This window comes from Bombina bombina, chromosome 5, assembly GCF_027579735.1.
Source record: "Bombina bombina isolate aBomBom1 chromosome 5, aBomBom1.pri, whole genome shotgun sequence".
Classification (NCBI taxonomy): Eukaryota; Metazoa; Chordata; class Amphibia; order Anura; family Bombinatoridae; genus Bombina; species Bombina bombina.
The window spans coordinates 227144562-227171964 of record NC_069503.1 but is presented as its reverse complement, the minus strand read 5'-3'; the positions used below and the strand labels follow the sequence as shown (position 1 = coordinate 227171964).

General features: G+C 40.0%; 1 protein-coding gene across 6 annotated transcripts in view; it reads right to left on the bottom strand.

Moving 5' to 3' along the window:
* Positions 1-27403, bottom strand: part of ARHGAP12 (Rho GTPase activating protein 12) — a 172375-nt gene that overhangs the window by 96716 nt on the left and 48256 nt on the right. For 3 of the 6 annotated variants that reach the window (XM_053713862.1, XM_053713863.1, XM_053713861.1), the window contains exons 3-4: positions 14076-14339; positions 2229-2369 (exon numbers count right to left, since the gene is read on the bottom strand). The exons of 2 other annotated variants lie outside the window; for them this stretch is intronic. In XM_053713862.1, the coding sequence (XP_053569837.1) occupies positions 2229-2369; positions 14076-14339 (405 nt within the window). The remainder of the gene's footprint in view (positions 1-2228; positions 2370-14075; positions 14340-27403) is intronic. One more of the 6 variants, XM_053713864.1, reaches the window with a different exon arrangement.

The window sequence follows — 27403 nt, the reverse complement described above, 5'->3', positions numbered from 1 at the left end:
CTCCGATCTACCTCTCCACCCCTGCTCTCTCTCTCTCACTGTCCTTTCTCATGTCAGTAACTACTTATCTGGTATTTCCTCCTAGATGGCATCTCATCACCTAAAGTTTAACACTTCTAAGACTGAGCTCTTTCAAATCCCTCTCTAGCTCCAATTTCTGACTTCTCTATCATCGTCAACGGAATCACCATCTCCCCAAGTCCCCAGCCTCAGAGTTACACTTGAGTCTAACCTGTCCTTCATCCCCCACATTCAATTGCTCTCTTTATCCTGCCGCAACCACCTTCGCAATATTTCCAAAATGTGCCCGTTTCTGAGCACTAACACCACAAAGCAATGAATCCATTCCTTTGTAGTTTCCCGACTTGACTACTGCAATAACCTACTTACTGGCCTTCCTCTCTACCATCTCTTTCCCCCTTCAATCCATCCTAAATGCCTCAGCAAGGCTAAGCCACCTTTCCCGACGCTCTGTATCTGCTGCACCTCTCTGCAAGTCCCTTCACTGGCTCCCCCATTAACAGCAGAATTAAATTAAAAATTCTCACCCTGACATATAAAGCACTTACTAATGCCGCTCCCCACTACCTCTCCTCACTAATCAACAAATAATCCCCAACCCGCCCACTCAGATCAAACAATGATCTGCTCCGTGCATCCTCGATTATCACCTCTTCCCATGCTAAACTGCAGGACTTCTCTCATGAGGCACCTATCCTCTGGAATGCTCTCCCTCGAGCGGTCATGCTTTCCCCTAACTTGCCTTCTTTTAAAAACTCCCTAAAGACATTTTTTGTTCAGGGAAGCCTAACAAATTAATCCCACTTAAACAATAATTGCCCTCATCTAACTCTGTATTAAATACATTCTCACCCTTGCTGGCCTCACCTCCTGTTTCTCACCCTCCTACACTTCTAGATTGTATGTTCCCACAGGAATAGGACCCTCATCTCCTCCTGTATGTGTTTGTAAAAATGTGTCTTGCCTCATTCAAGTCTTGTATCGTTGTTTTTTTAAACAAATTGTACCGTTGGACAGCGCTGCAGAAAATGTTGGCGCTATATAAATAAAAAATAACAATAAATAGTACTGCCATCTAGAGCTCTTGCAAACGGATAGCATTCTTGAAAAACTATTGCCATATAGTGCTCCAGAAATGGGCCATCACCAAAGCATAAGTCCCTGCTTTTCAACAAAAGATACCAAGAGAATAAAGAAAAAGCGATAATAGACGTAAATTAGAAAGTTGTTTAAAAATCGCATGCTCTTTCTAAATCATGAAAGAAAATTGTTTGGTTTAATATCCTTTTAATGGTTTGCACAGGAGCCAGTGCATGCCACTCAAAACATGTAGCCAATCAATCACTAAATGTCTTGAGAACACACCTGATGCATAATGTAATCTGTTTAATAGGAATTTGCTTTTTGCATTTGTTATATAAACAAATGTTGAATATGGTCACAAATCTAGATCTTTTTGTGTTACACTTTCATACAAATAAATCCATTACCAGTGACCATATTCAACATTTGTTTCAGTAAAATAGTGCAGCTGCCTAGTTTTATTTTTACTCCTTAAGTAATAATAAAAAGCTATAAGATATTAGAGCAGGGGTCGACAAATCAGTTTCAAATTTAATAGCCAGCAAGAATATTTAGGATCCAGACCATAGTATTTGTATATAGATACAAGGGGGGCGATTTATTAAAGTGCGGATAGACATGATACAATGTATCATATCCGCCACACATCGATAAATGCCGACAGCATACGCTGTCTGCATTTATCATTGCACAAGCAGTTCTTGTAAACTGCTTGTGCAATGCCGGCCGCGAGCAGGGGGTGTCAATCAGCCCGATCGTATAGAATCGGGTGGATTGAAGACCGCAGCTTCAGAGGCAGTGGACCAGTTATGGAGCAGCTGTCAGACAGCTGCTTCATAACTGTTTCAGGCGAGCTTGATAATTTGCCCCCCCCCCATGGAGACTAACCCAGTAAGTTAGGAGTCAGGGGTACAAGTGGCTCCCTGGGTTTGTCAAGCACTGTAATAGAGCATTTTATTAAAAAGTCTAGAATGTTCATTTATGTGGTATTGTGGTCTACACTGGATGGGTGCTTACTTTAAGCAAAGCATAATTATAACATATTTTCAAACTGAAAATATATTAAGTTAAAGGTGGTTACTCAGGAAGCCATATGGGAACAAAATAAGGATTAAAAAAAGTACCTTTTCATTAGTTTGGTCATTGATATATAAGGTATGGCCATGCTGATCCAACTCCTCCGACCAACCCCTTGGAGGAGAACCAAACTGACTATCTGATTGGTTGTCACAAGTGCTGTGGTAATTGTCTTCTGATGAAAAAGGCTACAAAGAGTTCAGATTTGAGCAAGAAAAAGTTGATTAGAAAAAAAAATAAAAAACTTCAGAAAATTAATAGTTTAATTAATGAGAGAAATTAAAACCGAACCAAAAGGAAAGCGAAGCAAATATCCATTTATCAGTGTGGAGCTTTTGATTGATACTTTAAAAAAAACTTTATAATCTAATAAATATTTAATTTTTTACATGTACAGAATACTAAATATGGATGTATAGCCACAAATGTCAAAAAAGGTCTCAACTGTGAATATTTGCAGTGCTTAGAAAAGATGTATACCTGCCCATCATACAATTTCTTCACATCTAGTGCTGGTGGTTATATGGTTTCCCACTGGAGTTGGCAGAAATTCTTCCCAGAAGCCCTGGGATACATACCCCCAACATTAACCTCTGCTATTCCGAAATTAAATAGGATGGAGAAAAATTTTTTTTGGCTTTTTCTTGCGTAGGGCATCAGAGTTAATTTGTATGGCCAAAGAAACTTCTGCTTTCCTTAGTTGTTTGCAGCTTACAAATTTTAAAACTTGGACAACAAAAGCCTATGTAAAAAGAAACCTTTTTTGTGCCTCAGGCAGCAAATCAGAATTAAAGGGGTCAGTAAACAAAGTAATATAAAAAAGGTTTAAATTATATACATATATATATCCCGCCCTTTTTTCCTGTAATTTAAGTCCTAAAATTGTGGGTTTTATAGTTCTAAGAAAGTACACATGGTAGTTTTCAAAATGTCAGACATCTGTCCCAGATTAGTTTCAGCAGAGATAAGTTTTGTTTTCTAAACACGACTAGATAGATGCGTCTTCTCATGAAGCAAGTCTGGATTGGCCCCTTCAAATAAGGTAATTGATAGGCAGAGTTTGGCTATTGAAAAACAATTGCAGCACAGTGTTAATGCATTTAAAACATTTTACACTCACCTAGTATGATGTTACTGCAAGAATATTTTAACATTACATGTTTACTGTCCCTTTAAGAATTAAAGTGGAAACCACAACCAGTAGAAATAAAAAGGACGCGTTAAGAAAACCTCCTTTTTCTCATGAAAAATAATATAAGAAGGGGCACAAATAAGAGGGCCAAACCAAGAAAACATAATTTATGCTTACCTGATAAATTTATTTCTCTTGTAGTGTATCCAGTCCACGGATCATCCATTACTTGTGGGATATATTCCCTTCCCAACAGGAAGTTGCAAGAGGATCACCCACAGCAGAGTTGCCATATAGCTCCTCCCCTCACATGTCATATCCAGTCATTCGACCGAAACAAAAACAAGAAAGGAGAAACCATAGGGTGCAGTGGTGACTGGAGTTTTAATTAAAATTTAGATCTGCCTTAAAAAGACAGGGCGGGCCGTGGACTGGATACACTACAAGAGTAATAAATGTATCAGGTAAGCATAAATTATGTTTTCTCTTGTTAAGTGTATCCAGTCCACGGATCATCCATTACTTGTGGGATACCAATGCCAAAGCTAAAGTACACGGATGATGGGAGGGACAAGGAAGGAACTTAAACGGAAGGAACCACTGCCTGTAGAACCTTTCTCCCAAAAACAGCCTCCGAAGAAGCAAAAGTGTCAAATTTGTAAATTTTTGAAAAGGTGTGAAGCGAAGACCAAGTCGCAGCCTTGCAAATCTGTTCAACAGAGGCCTCATTCTTAAAGGCCCAGGTGGAAGCCACAGCTCTAGTAGAATGAGCTGTAATCCTTTCAGGGGGCTGCTGTCCAGCAGTCTCATAGGCTAAGCGTATTATGCTACGAAGCCAAAAGGAGAGAGAGGTTGCCGAAGCTTTTTGACCTCTCCTCTGTCAAGAGTAAGCGACAAACAGGGAAGAAGTTTGACGAAAATCTTTAGTTGCCTGTAAATAGAACTTCAGGGCACGGACTACGTCCAGATTATGCAAAAGACGTTCCTTCTTTGAAGAAGGATTAGGGCACAATGATGGAACAACAATCTCTTGATTGATATTCCTGTTAGAAACTACCTTAGGTAAAAACCCAGGTTTAGTACGCAGAACTACCTTGTCTGAATGGAAAATCAGATAAGGAGAATCACAATGTAAGGCAGATAACTCAGACTCTTCGAGCCGAGGAAATAGCCATCAAAAACAGAACTTTCCAAGATAAAAGCTTAATATCAATGGAATGAAGGGGTTCAAACGGAACTCCTTGGAGAACTTTAAGAACCAAGTTTAAGCTCCACGGAGGAGCAACAGTTTTAAACACAGGCTTAATCCTAGCCAAAGCCTGACAAAAAGCCTGGACGTCTGGAACTTCTGCCAGACGCTTGTGCAAAAGAATAGACAGAGCAGAAATCTGTCCCTTTAACGAACTAGCAGATAAGCCCTTTTCCAAACCCTCTTGTAGAAAGGACAATATCCTAGGAATCCTAACCTTACTCCATGAGTAACTCTTGGATTCGCACCAATATAAGTATTTACGCCATATCTTATGGTAGATTTTTCTGGTAACAGGCTTCCGTGCCTGTATTAAGGTATCAATAACTGACTCTGAGAAGCCACGCTTTAATAGGATCAAGCGTTCAATCTCCATGCAGTCAGCCTCAGAGAAATTAGATTTGGATGGTTGAAAGGACCTTGTATTAGAAGGTCCTGCCTCAGAGGCAGAGACCATGGTGGACAGGACGACATGTCCACTAGGTCTGCATACCAGGTCCTGCGTGGCCATGCAGGCGCTATCAGAATCACCGATGCTCTCTCCTGTTTGATCTTGGCAATCAGTCGAGGCAGCAGCGGAAAAGGTGGAAACACATAAGTCATGTTGAAAACCCAAGGGGCTGCTAGAGCATCTATCAGCGCCGCTCCCGGGTCCCTGGACCTGGATCCGTAACGAGGAAGCTTGGCGTTCTGGCGAGACGCCATGAGATCCAGTTCTGGTTTGCCCCAACGATGAATCAGTTGAGCGAACACCTCCGGATGAAGTTCCCACTCCCCCGGATGAAAAGTCTGGCGACTTAGAAAGTCTGCCTCCCAGTTCTCCACGCCTGGGATGTGGATGGCTGACAGGTGGCAAGAGTGAGACTCTGCCCAGCGAATTATCCTTGAGACTTCTAACATCGCTAGGGAACTCCTGGTTCCCCCTTGATGGTTGATGTAAGCCACAGTCGTGATGTTGTCCGACTGAAATCTGATGAACCTCAGTGTTGCTAACTGAGACCAAGCTAGAAGAGCATTGAATATTGCTCTTAACTCCAGAATATTTATTCGGAGGAGTTTCTCCTCCTGAGTCCACGATCACTGAGCATTCAGGGAGTTCCAGACTGCGCCCCAACCTAGAAGGCTGGCATCTGTTGTTACAATCGTCCAATCTGGCCTGCGAAAGGTCATGCCCTTAGACAGATGGACCCAAGAAAGCCACCAGAGAAGAGAATCTCTGGTCTCTTGATCCAGATTTAGTAGAGGGGACAAATCTGAGTAATCCCCATTCCACTGACTTAGCATGCATAATTGCAGCGGTCTGAGATGCAGGCGCGCAAATGGCACTATGTCCATTGCCGCTACCATTAAGCCGATTACTTCCATGCACTGAGCCACTGACAGGCGTGGAATGGAATGAAGGACACGGCAAGCATTTAGAAGTTTTGATAACCTGAACTCTGTCAGGTAAATTTTCATCTCTACAGAATCTATAAGAGTCCCTAGGAAGGAGACTCTTGTGAGTGGTAATAGAGAACTCTTTTCCACGTTCACTTTCCACCCATGCGACCTCAGAAATGCCAGAACTATCTCTGTATGAGACTTGGCAATTTGAAAGCTTGACGCCTGTATCAGGATGTCGTCTAGATATGGAGCCACCGCTATGCCTCGCGGTCTTAGAACCGCCAGAAGTGAGCCCAGAACCTTTGTAAAGATTCTCGGGGCCGTAGCCAACCCTAAGGGAAGAGCTACAAACTGGTAATGCCTGTCTAGAAAGGCAAATCTCAGGTACCGATAATGATCTTTGTGAATCGGTATGTGAAGGTAGGCATCCTTTAAGTCCACTGTGGTCATGTACTGACCCTCTTGGATCATGGGTAGGATGGTTTGAATAGTTTCCATTTTGAATGATGGAACTCTTAGGAATTTGTTTAAGATTGTTAGGTCCAAGATTGGTCTGAAGGTTCCCTCTTTCTTGGGAACCACAGATTTGAGTAAAATCCCTGCCCTTGTTCCGTCCACGGAACAGGGTGGATCACCCCCATTACTAGGAGGTCTTGTACACAGCGTAGGAATGCCTCTTTCTTTATCTGGTTTTCTGATAACCTTGATAGATGGAATCTCCCTCGAGGAGGAGAAGCTTTGAAGTCCAGAAGATATCCCTGAGATATGATCTCCAACGCCCAGGGATCCTGGACATCTCTTGCCCACGCCTGGGCGAAGAGAGAAAGTCTGCCCCCCACTAGATCCGTTTCCGGATAGGGGGCCGTTCCTTCATGCTGTCTTGGGGGCAGAAGTAGGTTTTCTGGCCTGCTTGCCCTTGTTCCAGGACTGGTTAGTTTTCCAGGCCTGTCTGTAACGAGCAACAGTTCCTTCCTGTTTTGGAGCGGAGGAAGTTGATGCTGCTCCTGCCTTGAAATTTCGAAAGGCACGAAAATTAGACTGTTTGGCCTTTGATTTGGCCCTGTCCTGAGGAAGGGTATGACCCTTACCTCCAGTAATGTCAGCAATAATTTCTTTCAAGCCGGGCCCGAATAAGGTCTGCCCCTTGAAAGGAATATTCAGTCATTTAGATTTAGAAGTCACGTCAGCTGACCAGGATTTAAGCCATAGCGCTCTCCGCGCCTGGATGGCGAATCCGGAGTTCTTAGCCGTTAGTTTAGTCAAATGTACAATGGCATCAGAAACAAATGCATTAGCTAGCTTAAGTGATTTAAGCTTGTCCATAATTTCATCCAATGGAGCTGTGTGAATGGCCTCTTCCAGAGACTCAAACCAGAATGCCGCAGCAACATTTTCTTAAGGTAACCTATTAATTTTTTATCCATTGGATCCGAAAAAGCACAACTATCCTCCACCGGGATAGTGGTACGCTTAGCTAAAGTAGAAACTGCTCCCTCCACCTTAGGGACCGTCTGCCATAAGTCCCGTGAAGTGGCGTCTATTGGAAACATTTTCCTAAATATAGGAGGTGGGGAAAAGGGCACACCGGGTCTATCCCACTCCTTGCTAATAATTTCTGTAAGCCTTTTAGGTATAGGAAAAACGTCAGTACACACTGGCACCGCATAGTATCTATCCAGCCTACACAATTTCTCTGGAATTGCAACTGTGTTACAGTCATTCAGAGCAGCTAAAGCCTCCCCAAGCAATACACAGAGGTTCTCAAGCTTAAATTTAAAATTAGAGATCTCTGAATCCGGTTTCACTGGATCAGATCCGTCACCCACAGAATGAAGCTCTCCGTCCTCATGTTCTGCAAACTGTGACGCAGTATCAGACATGACTCTCACAGCACCAGCGTGCTCTGTCCTAATCCCAGAGCTATCGCGCTTGCCTCTCAATTCTGGCAATCTAGATAATACTTCTGACAGGGTATTATTCATGATTGTAGCCATGTCCTGTAAAGTGATTGCTATGGGCGTCTCTGATGTACTTGGCGCCATATTAGCATGCGCCCCCTGAGCGGGAGGCGAAGGTACTGACACGTGAGGAGAGTTAGTCGGCATAACTTCCCCCTCGTCGTCTGGTGATAATTATTTTATAGATAAAGACTGACCTTTATTATTTAAAGTGAAATCAATACATTTAGTACACATATTCATATGGGGCTCCACACTGGCCTTCAAACATAATGGACAAACAGATTCATCTGTGTCAGACATGTTTAAACAGACTAGCAATGAGACTAGCAAGCTTGGAAAACACTTTAAAATAAGTTTACAAGCAATATAAAAAACGCTACTGCGCCTTTAAGAAGCACAAAACCTGTCTCAAGTTGAAATAACAATGAACCAAATCAGTTATACCAACCAAATTTTCACAGTAAATGAATTAAGCTAGCAGAGCATTGCACCCACTTGCAAATGGATGATTAACTCCTTAATACCCAAAACGGATAATCAATAGAGAAAAAAACGTTTTTAACACAGTCAAACACACTGTCACAGGTCTGCTGTGACTGATTACCTCCCTCAAAATGACTTTTGAAGTCCCTTGAGCTCTCTAGAGACGTCCTGGATCATGCAGGAAGAAGCAGGAAGACTGAGTCTGAATTTTTACTGCGCAAAAAAGCGCTAAAATAGGCCCCTCCCACTCATTATTACAACAGTGGGAAGCCTCAGTTAACTGTTTCTATGCAGAAATTAAGTCAGCCATGTGGAAAAAATTATGCCCCAATAAGTTTTATCACCAATGTACCTTAAAAAACGATTAAACATGCCAGCAAACGTTTTAAAACATCTTTTTTAAAGAGTATGTATTTCTATTGATAAGCCTGATACCAGTCGCTTCCACTGCATTTAAGGCTTTACTACATTACTTCAGTATTAGCAGCATTTTCTTAGTCAAATTCCATTCCTTAGAAAATTATTTTACTGCACATACATTAATAAGCCTGATACCAGTCGCTTTCACTGCATTTAAGGCTTTACTTACATTACTTCGGTATCAGCAGCATTTTCTTAGTCAATTCCATTCCTTAGAAAAATATTTTACTGCACATACCTTAGTTGCAGGAGACCCCGGACGCCATTCCCTTTCTGAAGTTACCCCACTCCTCAGAATGTGTGAGAACAGCCAGTGGATCTTAGTTACTTCTGCTAAGATCATAGAAAACGCAGGCAGATTCTTCTTCCAAATACTGCCTGAGAAAAAACAGCACACTCCGGTGCCATTTAAAAATAACAAACTTTTGATTGAAGAAATAATTAAGTATAAAGCACCACAGTCCTCTCACGACCTCCATCTATGTTGAGGGTTGCAAGAGAATGACTGGATATGACATGTGAGGGGAGGAGCTATATGGCAGCTCTGCTGTGGGTGATCCTCTTGCAACTTCCTGTTGGGAAGGGAATAATATATCCCACAAGTAATGGATGATCCGTGGACTGGATACACTTAACAAGAGAAATATGTCTAGCAGAGGACAAACTACTCTATTGGATTGAACAATAATGCGCTCAGAGGGAGTCTTCCCCATCATTAATAATGCTTTGTGAATTAAGACCTTAAGCCAACCGACTAAGGTAACTGCCATAGCTTTCTGAGGGTCCAGAAAAACTAATAAACAAAGAGTAGTTGGTTCTCACCCCGACTTATCTGATAACAAAAAATAATCACAGAGCAAAGCTGAAATCTCAAGATACTCTTCCGGCTGAAGAAATGGCAAAGACAAACAGAACCTTCAAAGACAATTCAATTTCAAGACTATGCATAGGCTCAACAGGTGGAGTCTAAAGTACTGATTTAACAACTGGTCTGATTCTGATTAAAGGGGCAGTAAACTTACAAACTAATATTATATAATTCTGCACATAGTGCAGAATTATACATTAGCTTACCGGCAGATTTATACATTAAAGTGCAGATAAACTTTAGGTAAAAAGCTTCCTTTTCCAGAACACCGCTCCTTGCAACACTGTCTATAGTCACAGTGTGCCCTGTCGTGCCATTAAAATGAATGTAGCTCGCTCCTGCTACTAGACCAGAGCGGGAGCGAGCTACATTCATTTTAATGGCATAACCGGGCACACTGAGTAGTCAGTGTTGCCGCGATGCGCTGTGGAAAAACCAGACCATCTCGTAGAGCAAGGAGCAACGTTCTGGAAAAAGGAGCTTTTACATAAAATGTATCTGCAATACTTTAATGTATAAATCTGCCGGTAAGCTAATGATATATAATTCTGCTCTATGTACAGAATTATATAACATTAGTATTCTGATTAAGGCCTGAACTAAGGTCTGAATGTCAGGTAGATTAGTGATCTTCTTATGATAGAAGATAGACAAAGCCGATATCTGACACTTAAGAGAACTGGCTGACAAGCCTTTTCCCAGACTGTCCTGTAACTCACGGTTTCTCAACCACAGTCCTCAAGAACTCCCAACAAGCCAGGTTTTCATAGATGAACCAGTGCACAAATGAAATAATCAGCTTATGTGTGAGAGCAAATTAGTAACCATGGTGTAATTGATCAGCTGATTACTTCACCTGTGCACTGGTTCAGCTATAATGACAATCTGGCCTGTTGGGGGTACTTGAGGACCACAGTTGACAAACACTGCTGTAAATAATTGCAGCACTGCAGGAATTAAAAAAACTCCAGTGGACTCTAGCCTCACACTAGGAAAGAAAAGTTTACCGAACCTTGTGATAAATGCACCTGGTCACAGGTTTCCTTCCATGAATCAAGTTATCGATAACTTGATCAGATAACTGCCTTTGGTCCAGAATAAGGCGTTCAATCGCCATGTCGTCACCATTTGAGATCCTGATGATAGAAAGGGCCATGTGAAAGAAGGTCCATTCTGAGAGGAAGTTGCCAAGGTGAGTTGCTGGACATCTGAATCAAATCCGCATCCAAGTACTGCATGGCCACTCCAGAACAATTCGAATAACTGAAGCTTGTTCCCTGTTTGAGCCTTGCTATAACCCTAGGTAGCAACAAATGAAATACGTACATCAGATTGAACAACCACAGAACTTCAATGAGAGTTGCCAGAGGATCTCAAGACCTGGAACAATACATGGGCTGCTTGTTGTTCAAGCGGAAGGCCATGAGGCCTATGTCCGTCATACCACAACATCTCAAGATTTGTTAAATACCTCCAGGTTGAAGATGACTGGTGGCTGAGAAAGTCTGCTTCCCAATTGTTCACTCCTGGAATGTGGATAGGCAAAATTTTTCAATGATTGAGTTCTATCCAAGTGAAAATGTGGGCTACTTCATCTTCAGTAGCTGCATGTTTCACCTCGATTATTTTTGTACGCCACTATTGTGACATTGTCTGATTGGAACCTAAGAAAGGATTCATGCCTTAGGCTGGGCCAATTCTGGAAGATATTGAAGATTGCACAAAAGTCAATAGTGCTCCAAGAACGTTTATAAAAACTCTGGACGCGGTTGTTAGGCCAAAGGGGAGCGGTATAAACTGATAGTTCCTGACTAGGAAGGCAAATCTCAGGATTTAAACAGGATCTCTTTGAATATGCTAAGCATATTTTAAGTCGATGGTAGACATAAACTGCACATAAAGGGACATGGAATCCAAAAATGTTCTTTCGTTATTCAGATAGAGCATGTTTTTAAAGGGACACTCAATCAAATTTAAACTTTCATTATTCAGATAGAGCACGCCATTTTATACAACTTTCCAATTTACTTCCATTAACTAAATGTGCACAGTATTTTTATATTTAAACATTGAGTCATCAGCTCCTACTGAGCATGTGCAAGAATAAGTGTGTATGCATTTGTGATTGGCTGATGGCTGTCACATGGTACAGGGAGAGTGGAAAACGACATAACTTTTAAAATTGTCAGAAAAAAAAAATCTACTACTCATTTGCATTGTCTTGTTATCTTGCATTTGTTGATTATGCAAATCTACTGTGTTGACTGGTCCTTTAAGCAACTTTCTAATTCACTCCTATTACTTTTTCTCCGTTCTCTTGCTATCTTTGTTTGAAAAAGGCATCTAAGCTTTTTTTTGGTTCAGGACTCTGGACAGGCCTTTTTTTGGTTGATGAATTTATCCACCAATCAGCAAGAACAACCCAGGTTGTTCACCAAAAATGGGCCAGATTCTAAACTTCCATTTTTGCACTTCAAATAAAGTTACCAAGAGAGTGAAGAAAATTTGATAATAGGAGTAAATTAGAAAGTTACTTAAAATTGCTTGCTCTATCTGAATCAAAAAAGAAGAAATGTGGGTTCAGTGTCCCTTTAAGGAATTATAGAGCAAACCATCTTCCTGTTTGAAAGTTGGTACTTTCAGAACTGTGTTGAGGGTTTTAAGATCCAATATATGCCCAAAAGTAACTATGAAAATAATGGAGTAGAAACTCTGCTTTTGTATCACAACTGGAACGAGATCAATTACTACCATCGCTTCCAGGTCTTTTACACAAGCCAAGAGGGCTTTGGCCTTTGAGGCACATGAGACAGGAGGAATGTTCCTTGAAAAGGTCTTGTTCGAAAGCCTATTCAATACCCTTGGGAAATTATGTTTAACATCCAAGAATCTCGATTTGAACTGACTTCTCCCAGGCCACCTCAAAAAATTTCAATCTGCCCCTACCATAATGTTGTCTGGCTTGGGGGCTACACCTTCATGCAGACAATGAAGTGGGAGTGGGCTTTTTGGATTGTTTTGACTTTTATCAGGAAGATCATCTTCAACTTAGGGGTTTGCATTTCACCTGGGGAGGGCTGTGTGTCACACAACTAGCAGCACAATGTAGAACAGGAGATTGGCAGATAAATCTGCACTTCACCTGGGAAGCGCTGTGGGTCACACAAGAAGCAGCACACTGTAGACCAGGCGAATTTGAAGCTAAATCTGCATTTTTTCTGGGGAGGGCGGTGTGTCACACAAGGAACAGCACACTGTAGAATAGGGGATTGGCAGATACATCTGCATTTCAACTGGGAGACCTGTGACATTTCCATACTGGGAAAATCTTTTTCATTGCCTGGCTGAAAATTCTGTCTTCCCAACGACATGTAGATTAGAACTTTTAAATTCACCTCACTCTTTGCTGGAAGCAAAAAAAATAAATGGGCTGTACAGGGGAGTGGGATGGATTAAAATCTCTGTAACATTGGGTGTTTTTGCCTACTCCTAGTGGGCTGGTGTTTAAATTCACATGGGATGGCTTGAGGACTTTCACCATCTTTTGAAACAAATAATAAATGGAAAAGCTAAAGTATGTGTTAATAACTAGTCAATGGCTAAAAATCATAAAACAGGAAAAATGAAGAAATTCATGCAGACCCACTATTCCCACAATTACTGGAATATATGGCCAAAATCCCAAGAACAAGACTGGATCCATCTATACAAGCACAAGGTTCATTAGAAAAAATAAAGCAGAAGATCCTATGGCAGTATCCTGGAGAGGGTGTCTTTATGTTGGGATCACTTAGAAGTTCAACAATGTCAGGGGACTGGCTGGACCTATGCAGTTGCATACAGTTCTGAGAGAAGTCAAGCGCCTTCCCTTAACTCTCTAAAAAAATGCAACCTTTTTTAAAGAGTACATCTCTAGCACCCATACTTTCAGACTTTTCAGGGTTCTACATACTCCATGTGAAAAACCATATACCCACCAGTGTGTGAGAGAATATATGTATGAATATGTAGATAGAGAGACAAAGTGAGGCACCAAGAGAACTGGGAAAAGATTTAGAAATGTATCAATAATAACCCCTAAGAGACTTCTAAGACTAACAGCTTTTACAGTTGTGATGGAACATACACTTGGCACCTTAACAAAACCCATAAAAGATTACTAGAAATATTTTCTAATTTCTCACAATACATATTATACACTACTGACGTGGTTTAAAAAAACAATAATTAAAATTGTATATTTTACCTACAATGATAACTATGATACAAAAACTGTCCAGCCATACACACAAACATATAATCCTAAACCAAATGCATTGGCATCAATGTAGAATTAATAATAATTAAACAAAAAAGGAAGATAGCAGATACAGAAGTCACGTGGGGTTCTGTACATACCTCCTGATCTGCAGGACTGTATGATTCTCCTTTACTTGTAAATGATTCTTTTGTGCCTCGTGGTGGTTTCCATGTTCGTTCTTGTGTGTTCTTATTAAAGTAATAGGAACGTCCACTGTTATCTTTATGGGTTTCCCACTCCCCAATGATGTGGATTGGAGGGGTACAAGGTTGTGGGGGCAGTGATGACTGAGAAATTTTCAGTTCTTGTAAATTAGCATATACAGGAGAATCAGGTCTTGCAGGGGCAGAAGTAGAAGAAAACTAAAATAAGAAAGAGTAAAGGATAGCTTGATTTTAATTAAACACCAACACATATTATCCACCATTTTAGTTTGCCATAAAGAAAACAACTTTATAGCTTAAATTACTATAATTACTTTCAGTGCAAAACAAATCAACATGGATAATTCTGCGTGTGCTATTAAAGTAATCAGAAATATTGGACCATATAATTGAAATTAAAAGACCCCATAAAAAGTAGGAGAAACCATGATTTACCAATTACACCAAAAAGAATTAAAAAAAAAAAAAACACACAAGAAAATAAAAAAAAAAAAAACCCAGCAGAAGCCAGACAAGGATACTGTATAGAAATGTAGAATCTTGCACACACACAAGGAGCCATACGTAAAATTGTGGCTTCCTGACTCTTAAAGAGATATGAAATGCAAATTTTCTTGCAATTTTTTCTGGTGATTCAGACAGAGCATAACATTTAAAATAAATAAACACAGAACATCTTGCCAGCTAGGTGTCAATACGAAGTAGCCGGGTGGGGGCAGTGTAATACTTTGCAATGTTACAACATTTTCAGTTACACTATAAAAAGGGCACCTTAATTGCATAATTTAACAAGCTGATAATTTCATTAACAAATATTAAACACACAACATTTGACATCATTTTTTTTTATCTTAATATTGGCTTAAATTTTAGCCGCATGGCCAGTAAAATCAGCCGGGTGGTGCAAACACTAATTAGGCCCTGGGGAGAACACTGATTTCTATTATCAAATCTGCTTCGTTCCCATGATATACTTTGCTGAAGTGATACCTAGGTAGGTGTCTGGAGCACTACATGGCAGGAAATAGCGATATTGCTTAGTGCTCCAGACACGTGCACACGTTTGAGGAAAAACCCCCGCTTTTCAACTAAAGATAACAAGAGAACGAAGAAAATTTGACCAAGTAAATTTAAAAAGTTTTAAAGTTGTTTAAAGAACACTCAATCATGTCCCTTTAAATTTTGTTAACCATTAAGGCAATATTTTAAATATGGTTCACATAAAACTAAATTCATCCACTGAAATCAAAGAACAGTGTAGTTCCAGTTTCAAAGTTTAAATGCAGACATTACAATTCTAATACAGCATCAGAGCAGGGTAGCTTTATTTTTGGTCCACTAGATGTCACCATAGAACAAAGCAAAAAAAAACACAAGTTAAAAATAAAAAATGTATATTATAATAAAATATTTGCAAGCAGTTATCTCTCTAGTGCTTCTTTACTGTATAAAGTGGAGCTCTTGCTTGAGTGGATGTTAAAAGGTGCTGCACTTGTCACCAATCTGCTATTGAATATTCCTGCTTGTTTTCAGTTGGAAATATCAAAATGAATACAACAGATACAGGAGCTATTTCCACTCACAACTGCATCTAAGTGGATTGCAATGCTGACATTGAACCAATATATGTCAGTGGTTCTGGGGATTTATATAATTAGTGGAATATTGTAGTTTCTATCATTTAAGCCTATAAGGAATTGCCCATTTTAAGCCCCTTGTGGTCACATTCACATTCCAGCTCAAAACTCGAGTTAACCCTATGGTGTAAGGAAACTACAACAAACTGAAACTTTCTTAAAGGGACAGAACCACAAAATGTCGTGATTCACATGCAATTTTAAGAGACTTTTTTTTAATTGACTTCTATTATCAGAGGTACTTTGATCTCTTGCTATGCTTTGCTGAAGAGCATACCTAGAATAAGCTCAGTAACAGCATTACAATACTGAGATTTAGCTGGTGATTGGCGCTACACACAAATGCCTCATGTCACCGGCTCACCTGATGTTTTCAGCTAGCTCCCAGTAGTAACGTTCAAGCTTTTTTTTAAACCGATTTTTTTTTTGTACTAATAAAAGCTCAAATTGTATCCACATGCATACTGCTTTAGATATTTACTAATATTAATATTTAATCTGTTACTCTGATGTTGCCAAATTGCTTGCTAGAAGATTGCATGGCTCGCCAAATATCACAAGCTTGTGTTGATTGGGAATTCACTCAGGCTAACAAACAATAAATTCTCTAGTTTACCTTATAGTACGTATCTTTATTTCTATATTGTCCTATTCCCACAGTGGCTAACAAGATAACCAGGCTGTGTTTGCAGAATCACGTCACATGTGAGAGGTGCTGCAATATAGCACAGCGCTGGAAAAGCTGTTTCACACATTCCTTATAAATTCCCATAACCCTGTTACAAAATGTCTTTGATCAAAGCTCTTGGTAAGGAACCTCTCTCAAAATTAATGCATCAACTGTTTAACCAATTGCTAGAATAGCGATATACAGACTAATAGGCTAAAATGTATGATATATTATTTAGCTATAGTATTTTAAAATGTTGAATATTCTGAAGGGGAGAACCCGAAAGCTTTTGTGCTATTTTAATGGTTGGTCTGTACACACACATTATATATATATATATATATATATATATATATATATATATATATATATATATATATATATATATATATATATATATATATATATATATATATATATATATATATATATATATATATATATATATATACCACCAATTTGTAATTTTTATTAATAAAAAGAATATTATATATCAGACTAACTGAAACAGAATACAGGAAGAAGTGGGCTCTGCTTAGAAAAGTTTACAATCAACAGGATTTTAATATGAGACAATGTAACAATATGGGGGGGTTACATATATATATTCACAAAATAGCTACCTAATCATACATTTCAAATTAATTGGACTTCTTTAAAAACATACAAATAACTGATGTAACCAACATTTTCCCTAAAACCCGCAACTTTGGCAGCAAGATTCTTGGAATGTATTTTAGAATATTAAAGGGACATTACACCCACATTTTTTCTTTCATGATTTAGAAAGAGAATGCATTTTTAAACATCTTTCTAATTTACTTCTATTATCTAATTTGTGTTATTCTCTTGATATTTTTTGCTGAAAAGCATATCTAGATATGCTCAGTAGCTGCTGATTGGTTGCTGCACATAGAAGCCTTATGTGATTGGCTCACCCATGTGCATTGCTTTTTCTTCAAATAAGGATATCTAAAAAATGAAGCAAAATAAATAATAGAAGTAAATTGTAATGTTGTTTAAATTTGTATGTTCTATCTGAATCATGAAAGAAAGATTTTCGGTTTAGTGGCCCTTTAAGTAACCAGATTGTACTGCCTAATGATTAACAAATAACTATTCACCAACTATTACAGCTGAGACGGCAGGAAGCAATTTCTAGCTTTGTGCTGAGAAAGCAACCTACAGTAATCTGGAGCTTTGCCATTAATTATAACAAACAGGTCCCCTCCCACATTGTTCAAATGTAATTCCGGATCAGCATTTAGAGGATCAGAGAGAACTACAACCTTTTTTAGAACCTTCTGATTGAACTGCTTTGACTCTCTAAACTTTTCAGTTGAGCGCAAACAAGAAAGAAAAAATATTTACACCAATGTTTTCCAACTAAGTGGAACATGGGTGATTGAGTATTAGAAATGATCATTTATTGTATTTATCACCTCCAGGGAAAACATTTTTTTACATAATATGCCTTAAAAAAAAAAGTTCAGGAGTAGATTAATTACTTTTAATCTTTAAAAACCGATTCAAAGTAGTTGCTACAAAAGATAACAGTAATAAACTTACAAATACAAATCACGTATCCCTTATCTCAACTCATCTAGATTATTTCAGCCTATTTAAAAAAATACATTTTTTAAATAAAACATTAAACCAAATAATTACCCCACCATAAAATATCTAATTAAGCATCGACAAAACACTCAAGATTTTACATATTTTTTTCTGTACAGATCAGCATTGCTCCCCACAGAGACATTGAGTATATTTTATATACTCTAAAAGGGACATGAAACTCGAATCTTTTTATTTCATGATTCAGATAGAACATACCATTTTAAATAACTTTCCAAATGACTTCTATTATCTCATTTGCTTTATTCTCTTTGTATCCTTTGTTGAGGGAGCAGTAATGCACTTCCGGGAGCTAGCTGAAAGCCAAAGAAAAGAGACATATATGCAGCCACCAATCAGCAGATTCTGAGCCTACCTAGGTATACTTTTCAACAAAGGATACAAGGAAAACAAAACAAATTATATTATAGAAATAAATTGGAAAGTTATTTTAAAAAATTGCATGCTCTCTCAGAATCATGGAAAAAAAAAGAAATTTATGCTTACCTGATAAATTTATTTCTTTTACAATATGACGAGTCCACGGATTTCATCCTTACTTGTGGGATTTATCCTCCTGCTGACAGGAAGTGTCAAAGAGCGCCACAGCAGAGCTGTATATATAGCTCCTCCCTTCATTCCCAATCCAGTCATTCGACCAAAGTTAGGAAGAAAAAGGAAAAGCTAAAGGTGCAGAGGTGACTGAAGTTTAATAAAAATAAATATATACCCGTCTTAAAAATGACAGGGTGGGCCGTGGACTCGTCATATCGTAAAAGAAATAAATTTATCAGGTAAGCAAAAATTTCCTTTTCTTTTACATAGATATGACAAGTCCACGGATTTCATCCTTACTTGTGGGATACCAATACCAAAGCTATAGGACACGGATGAAAGGGAGGGACAAGACAGGAACCTAAACGGAAGGCACAACTGCTTGAAGAACCTTTCTCCCAAAAACAGCCTCAGAAGAAGCAAAAGTATCAAATTTCGACTCAATACATCACAAGAGAAATAAATTTATCAGGTAAACATAAATTCTGTTTTCTCTTGTAAGATGTATCGAGTCCACGGATTCATCCATACTTGTGGGATACCAATACCAAAGCTTTAGGACATGGATTAAGGGAGAGACAAGACAGGTACCTTAAACGGAAGGCACCACTGCTTGTAGAACCTTTCTCCCAAAAATAGCCTCCGAAGAAGCAAAAGTATCGAATTTGTAAAATTTGGAAAAAGTATGAAGCGAAGACCAAGTCGCCGCCTCACAAATCTGTTCAACAGAAGCCTCATTTTTAAAAGCCCATGTGGAAGCCACTGCTCTAGTAGAATGAGCAGTAATTCTTTCAGGAGGCTGCTGGCCAGCAGTCTCATAAGCCAAACGGATGATGCTTTTCAGCCAAAAGGAAAGAGGTAGCCGTGGCCTTTTGACCTCTCCGTTTACCAGAATAAACAAACAATGAAGATGTTTGACGGAAATCTTTAGTTGCTTGTAAGTAGAACTTCAAAGCACAAACCACATCAAGATTGTGCAACAGACGTTCCTTCCTTGATGAAGGATTAGGACACAGTGAAGGAACAACAATCTCCCGATTGCTATTCCTATTAGAAACAACCTTAGTAAGAAACACAGGTTCGATACGCAAAACCACCTTATCTGCATGGAAAACAAGGTAAGGTGAATCACACTGCAAAGCAGATAACTCAGAAACTCTTCGAGCCGAAGAGATAGCTACTAAAAACAAAACTTTCCAAGATAGAAGCTTAATATCTATGGAATGCATAGGTTCAAACAGAACCCCTTGAAGAACTTTAAGAACTAAGTTTAGGCTCCATGGTGGAGCAACAAGACCTGACTAAACGCTTGAACGTCTGGGACATCTGCCAGACGTTTGTGTAAAAGAATAGACAAAGCAGATATTTGTCCTTTTAAGGAACTAGCTGATAATCCCTTCTCCAATCCTTCTTGGAGAAAGGACAATATTCTAGGAATCCTAATCTTACTCCATGAGTAACCCTTGGATTCACACCAATAAAAATATTTGCGCCAAATCTTATGATAGATCTTCCTGGTGACAGGCTTTCTAGCTTGAATCAGGGTATCAATAACCGACTCAGAGAAACCATGCTTTGATAGAATCAGGCGTTCAATCTCCAAGCAGTCAGAAGCAGAGAAATTAGATTTGGATGCGTGAATGGACCTTGGATTAGAAGGTCCTGCCTCATTGGCAGAGTCCACGGTGGAACCGATGACATGTCCACTAGGTCTGCATACCAAGTACTGCGTAGCCACGCAGGCGCTATCAGAATCACAGAAGCTCTCTCCTGCTTGATTCTGGCAACCAGACGTGGGAGGAGAGGAAACGGTGGAAATACATAGGCCAGATTGAAGGACCTCAAACTCAGTAGGAAACTCTGGAGGCGCGCAACTGAGGTGTGAAAATAGGCCCCTCCCACCTCACTCGATGTTATGGGGCCTAAAAGAAACACAACAGAGTGTTTCTTAAACTAGCCATGTGGGTTAATAACCCTTAAACAAGCCACAATGACCCCTTAAAGGCCCTCAAAAAACGTTATATTTGCAATAAAAAACAAACGTTTTTTTCCTATTAGTGTCACCAGTAACTAATGAGCCCTTTATGCAAGCTGGGATTCCTATTACATTTCTGAATACAGCTTACCCTTCCCTCATGGGGATATTGCCAGCCTTTTCTAGAAATAACACAGTCTGTCTAGAAAAAAATAAACTGAACATACCTCAATGCAGTTTAGCCTGCAAACCGTTCCCCCAACTGAAGTTTTCCTGTACTCTTCAGCCCTTGTGAGAACAGCAGTGGATCTTAGTTACAAAATGCTAAGATCATTATCCTCCTTGCAGAAATCTTCATCCCTTTTCTGCCAGAGAGTAAATAGTACACACCGGTACCATTTAAAATAACAAACTTTTGCTTGAGAAAATAAAAACTAACATTTTTGTCACCACACTCACTTTACCCTTCCTAGCAGTTAAGCAGGCAAAGAGAAAGATTGGGAGGGAGGAGCTATATAGACGGCTCTGCTGTGGGTGCTCTCTTTGCCCCATCCTGTTAGGAAGGAGAATATCCGACAAGTATGGATGAATCCGTGGACTCGATACATCTTACAAGAGAAAGTATGAAGAGGCGACCAAGTTGCAGCCTTGCAAATCTGTTCAACAGAAGCATAATTTTTAAATGCCCATGAGGAAGCCACAGCCCTAGTAGAATGAGCCGTAATTCTTTCAGGAGGCTGCTGACCAGCAGTCTCATAAGCCAGACGGATGATACTCTTCAGCCAAAAAGAAAGAGGTAGTCGTAGCTTTCTGACCCCTACGCTGTCCAGATTAAACAATGAATAATGAAGATGATTGACGGAAATCTTTAGTCGCCTGCAAGTAAAACTTCAGGCACGAACAACGTCCAGGTTACGCAACTTACGCTCCTTCTTAGAAGAAGGATTAGGACATAATGAAGGAACAACAATTTCCTGATTAATATTCTAATTAGAAACAACCTTAGGAAGGAAACCAGGTTTGGTACGTAAAACCACCTTATCAGAATGAAAGATAAGATAAGGCGAGTCACATTGTAACGCTGAAAGCTCAGAAACTCTATGAGCAGAAGAAATAGCTACCAAAAACAAAACTTTCCAAGATAACCACTTAATATCTATGGAATGCCTGGGTTCAAACGGAACCCCTTGAAGAACATTAAAGGGACATTATACACTCATTTTTTCTTTGCATAAATGTTTTGTAGATGATCTATTTATAAAGCCCATAAAGTTGCTTTTTAAAAAAAATGTATAGTTTTGCTTATTTTTAAGTAACATTGCTCTGATTTTCAGACTCCTAACCAAGCCCCAAAGTTTTATGTGAATACTGACGTATACCTACTCCAGCTTGCTCCTGTTTGTGTAAAGGGTCTTTTTATATGCAAAAGAAGGGGGAGGGGGGAATGTCTTATTTCCCACTTGCAATGGGCTTTCCAGCCACCTTTTCAACAGAGCTAAACTTAGAACTTCTAAGTAAGTTTTTAAACAGTTTTATACTGGATTTTTATATCAATATCTGTGCATCTTATTCTTTATAGTAGTGTGTGTTACATGCAGTTATATGAAAATGAGTGTATACTGTCCCTTTAAGAACTAAATTCAAACTCCAGGGTGGAGCAATTGGTCTAAACACAGGCTTGATTCTGGTCAAAGCCTGACAAAAAGACTGAACGTCTGGAACATCTGCCAAACGTTTGTGTAGTAAAATCGACAAGGCAGAAATTTGTCCCTTTAAGGAACTTGCTGATAACCCCTTCTCCAATCCCTCTTGGAGAAAAGATAAAATCCTGGGAATCCTCCATGAGTAGCCCTTGGATTCGCACCAATAAAGATATTTACGCCATATCTTATGGTAAATCTTTCTAGTAACAGGCTTACGTGCCTGAATCAAAGTATCAATGACCGAATCAGAGAACCCCCGCTTAGATAAAATCAAGCGTTCAATCTCCAAGCAGTCAGTTGCAGAGAAACTAGATTTGGGTGTTGGAAAGGTCCCTGAATGAGAAGGTCCTGCCTCAATGGAAGCTTCCACAGTGGCAGAGAAGACATGTCCACTAGATCGGCATACCAAGTCCTGCAAGGCCACGCAGGCGCAATTAAAATTATTGAAGCCCTCTCCTGTTTGATCCGAGCAATCACCCGGGGCAGGAGAGCAAACGGTGGAAACACATAAGCTAGGTTGAACGACCAAGGCATCTATCAGTTCGGCCTGAGGATTCCTTGACCTGGATCCGTATCTTGGGAGTTTGGCATTCTGAGGAGATGCCATCAGATCCAACTCCGGTCTGCCTCATCTGAGGATCAGAGTGGCAAAGACCTCCGGATGGAGTTCCTATTCCCCCGGATGAAACGTCTGCATAAAAAGTCCGCTTCCGAGTTGTCCACTCCTGGGATGCAAATTGCTGACAGACAACAAGAGTGGGCCTCCGCCCACCAAATTATCTTGGATACCTCTTATCAGGGAGGAACAAGGAGTTCCTTAGCGATGACATTGATGTAAGCCACAGTTGTGATGTTGTCTGACTGAAAGCGAAGGAACTTGGCCGAAGCCAACTGAGGCCAAGCCTGAAGCACATTGAATATTGCTCTCAATTCCAGAACATTGATTGGAAGAAGTGACTCCGACTGAGTCCACACAACCTGAGCCTTCAGGGAATTCCAGACTGCACCCCAACCTAGAAGGCTGGCATCCGTCGTTACTATCACCCACGAGGGTCTGCGGAAGCACGTCCCTTGGGACAGATGATCCTGAGACAACCACCAAAGAAGAGAGTCTCTTGTCTCCTGATCCAGATTTATCTGAGGAGACAAATTTGTATAATCCCCATTCCACTGTCCGAGCATGCTCAGCTGTAGCGGTCTGAGATGAAAACGAGCAAACGGAATGATGTCCATTGCCGCCATCATCAATCCAATTACCTCCATGCACTGGGCCACTGATGGCCAAGGATTGGACTGAAGGGTTCGGCATGTGAAGATCTGGGGTGCTGTGGCCAACCCGAAGGGAAGAGCCACAAACTGAAAATGTTTGTCCAGGAAGGAAAACCTTAGGAACTGATGATGATCGTTGTGGATAGGAATATGAAGGTATGCATCCTTCAAGTCCACGGTAGTCATATATTGACCCTCCTGGATCAATGGCAGAATTGTGCGAATAGTCTCCATTTTGAAGGACGGGACTCTGAGAAACTTGTTTAGACTCTTTAGATCTAAAATGGGTCGAAACATGCCCTCCTTTTTGGGAACCACAAAAAGATTTGAGTAAAACCCCTGTCCCTGTTCCAGTCTTGGAACGGGACGAATTACTCTCATAGTAGAGAGGTCTTTTACACAACATAAGAACGCCTCTCTTTTTGTCTGGTCCACAGACAATAGTGAAAGAAGAAACCTCCCCCTTGGGAGAGAACTTTTGAATTCCAGCTGATACCCTTGGGACACTATTTCCAGTGTCCAAGGATACTGAACATCTTACCCAAGCCTGGGCAAAGAGAGAAAGTCTGCACCCTACTAGATCCGGTCCGGGATCGGGGGCAGCCCCTTCATGCTGTTTTGGTAGCAGCAGCAGGCTTCTTGGGTTGTTTACCCTTGTTCCATGCCTGGTTGGGTCTCCAGATGGGCTTGGCCTGAGCTTAATTCCCTTCCTGCTTGGCGGAAGAAGAGGAAGAAGAGGGGGCTCCTTTAAAGTTCCGAAAGGAACGAAAATTATTCTGTTTATATCTCAGTTTAGTAGTTCTATCCTGAGGTAGGAGATGACCCTTACCTCCCGTAATGTCAGAAATGATCTCTTTCAAGTCAGGCCCGAATAGGGTTTTCCCTTTGAAAGGGATAGCCAAAAGCTTAGACGACACATCAGCAGACCAAGATTTTAACCATAACGCTCTACACGCTAAAATGGCAAATCCAGCATTCTTAGCCGCCAGCTTGGCAATCTGAAAGGCGGCATCTGTAATAAAAGAATTAGCCAGCTTAAGAGCCTTAATTCTGTCTAAAATATCCTCCAAAGGAGTCTCAGTCTTAAGAGACTCTTCTAAAGCATCAAACCAGAAGGCCTCCGCAGTAGTAACTGGTACAATGCAGGCCGTTGGTTGTAAAAGGAAACCCTGATGAATACACAATTTCTTTAGAAGACCCTCCAATTTCTTATCCATAGGGTCTTTAAAAGCACAACTGTCCTCAATAGTAATAGTTGTACGCTTAGCCAGGATAGATATAGCTCCTTCCACCTTAGGGACTGTTTGCCACGAGTCCCGAACAGTGTCAGATATAGGATACATTTTTTTTAAATTAGGAGAGGGTGAAAACGGGATACCCGGTCTGTCCCATTCCCTCGTAATAATCTTCGAGATTCTCTTAAGAACTGGAAAAACGTCAGTGTAAGCAGGTACCTCTAAGTATTTGTCCATCTTACACAATTTCTCTGGTGGGACCACAATAGGGTCACAGTCATCCAGAGTCGCTAAAACCTCCCTAAGTAGCAGACGGAGGTGCTCAAGCTTAAATTTAAAGGACATGACGTCCGAGTCCGTCTGAGGTAATGCTCTTCTCGAATCGGAAAGCTTCCCCTCAGACAGAAGTTCCCTGACCCCCAATTCAGATCCCTGTGAGGGTACATCGGAAATAGCTAACAACGCATCAGAAGGCTCATGCAAATTGACCTCTGTCCTACTGTGTTTACCCTGTAACACTGGCAACTTAGATAATACCTCTGTAAGGGTAGTTGACATAACTGCAGCCATATCCTGCAGAGTAAATGAATAAGACGCGGTTGAAGAACCAGGCGTCGCTTGGGTGGGCGTTAAAGGTTGTGACGCTTGGGGAGAAGTTAGCGGTATACCTTGATTCTCCTCAGACTGAGAATCATTCTTAGACACATTTTCTTTACATAAAATCTGTGCTTTACATTGTAAGGCCCTCTCAGTACACGAGGGACAAAAAGATAGAGGGGGTTCCACAGTGGCATATAAACACATAGAACAATGAGGTTCCTCCTCAGAGTCAGACATGTTAAACAGATTAGCTAACTCAAATTTAATTGTTTATAAAACAAACTTTTATCTCTGAATTATATTATTATAGCAAAAAAATAATGCAGCAAAAAAACTGTACTGCATCTTTAAATTTTAAAAGTGCAACTATTTTTCTGAGAACTTCAAAAACGGTTTTATGGCAATAAGAATTTGTTTATAAGTGTCCCAAACACTTTAACAGTATTGTATAGCTTGCATAGTATGACAGATCAATAAGATAACGTCTTTGTCAAATAAATAAAAAATAATACTTTATTAAACCTCTGCACCACGCCACAGCTCTGCTGTGGCGCCTACCTGCCCCCGGAATGAAAACAGCTGCCGTTCGAGAAGCCTGTCAGGTCCTTAGTAACTCCGGATAACATAGGCCCCACAATAGATCAGGACTCTAACGTCCACACAATCCGGTTGTGCTGCACGTCTGAGCGCGCGAAACAAGGCCCCACCCACCGTGGGAGTCATTCAAGCACAGCAAGACCCGCATGGGTCTTAATTACAAAAACATGTCCGTTAATATAAGCCATGTGCCCTCTATAATATCAGGTACGCGCTATAATATCAGGTACCACCTAAACACTGTACACCTACGGCCAGTGTATATATAACACCAACAACCTTAAATAGGACCGCAACTCCCAGCATGTAAAACAAGCCCATAATAAAACAAAGAGCATTTTACCAACTTTGTCAAATAAATAAAAAATAAGGGATTCCAGGTACATTAACACTTTACTCATAATGTATACTGCTTACCCCTACCCATAAGGTAAAAATGTCAGCCTGTTCTGTGCATCAAGTCTCCCAGAAACTAATAGGACTGAACATACCTCAAAGTTGCTTGTAGCAAGACATCGTTCTCCACACTGAAGATTTTCTTTCACTACCTTCAGACGCTGTGGGAACCATCCTGGATCTTCGACAACCTTTCTTAAGATCATCAACATCAGTACAGAAAATCAAATGTCCCCACTCCTCTTAGGAAGTAAGGAACTGACAATTTTCTCCCTGAGAAAAATAGTACTCACTGGCACCATTTTAAAATAAAAAAATCTTGATTGAAGAACATAAAACTAACACCTAACTTTACCTCTTCCTAGTACTAACAAGGCAAAGAGAATGACTGGATTGGGAAGGAAGGGAGGAGTTATATATACAGCTCTGCTGTGGTGCTCTTTGCCACTTCCTGTCAGCAGGAGGAAAAATCCCACAAGGATGAAATCCGTGGACTTGTCATATCTTTGTAAAATAAATGTGGGTTTCATGTCCCTTTAATGGGCATTCTATTGTAGTAATATTGTTACATTCATTACATTTATTACTGCAGGTGTTCAGCACATGTTTTACAAGGGACACCACTGTTAAAATAACATTTTATTTTTCCATTAGAATGTCACATTAAAGGGATGTTAAACTGTAAATATATACTAGACATACTGATGTATTTAAAGCAAAGATTAGCCTTAGAATAATATGTAGATGCATTTGTTTTCAACTATATTAGTAGTTTAAATATTGAATATATAAGTGTAAAGGTTAAGTAAGTTTCTATAAATTAATAGGCACAGCAATGGTTAAACTAGTTTTCTATTTCTCTTTGTGCAAACAAATCTGTGTGGAATCCTTTTTAGATTATCCTATGATCCACAGAGTCTTGTCTGGACAGTGTTTTTTTCCTGTCTGTTTTATATATCGGTCCCCAATTTTCTTCAGCACTCTTGAAAAAGTTCTGATGTTGTGGAA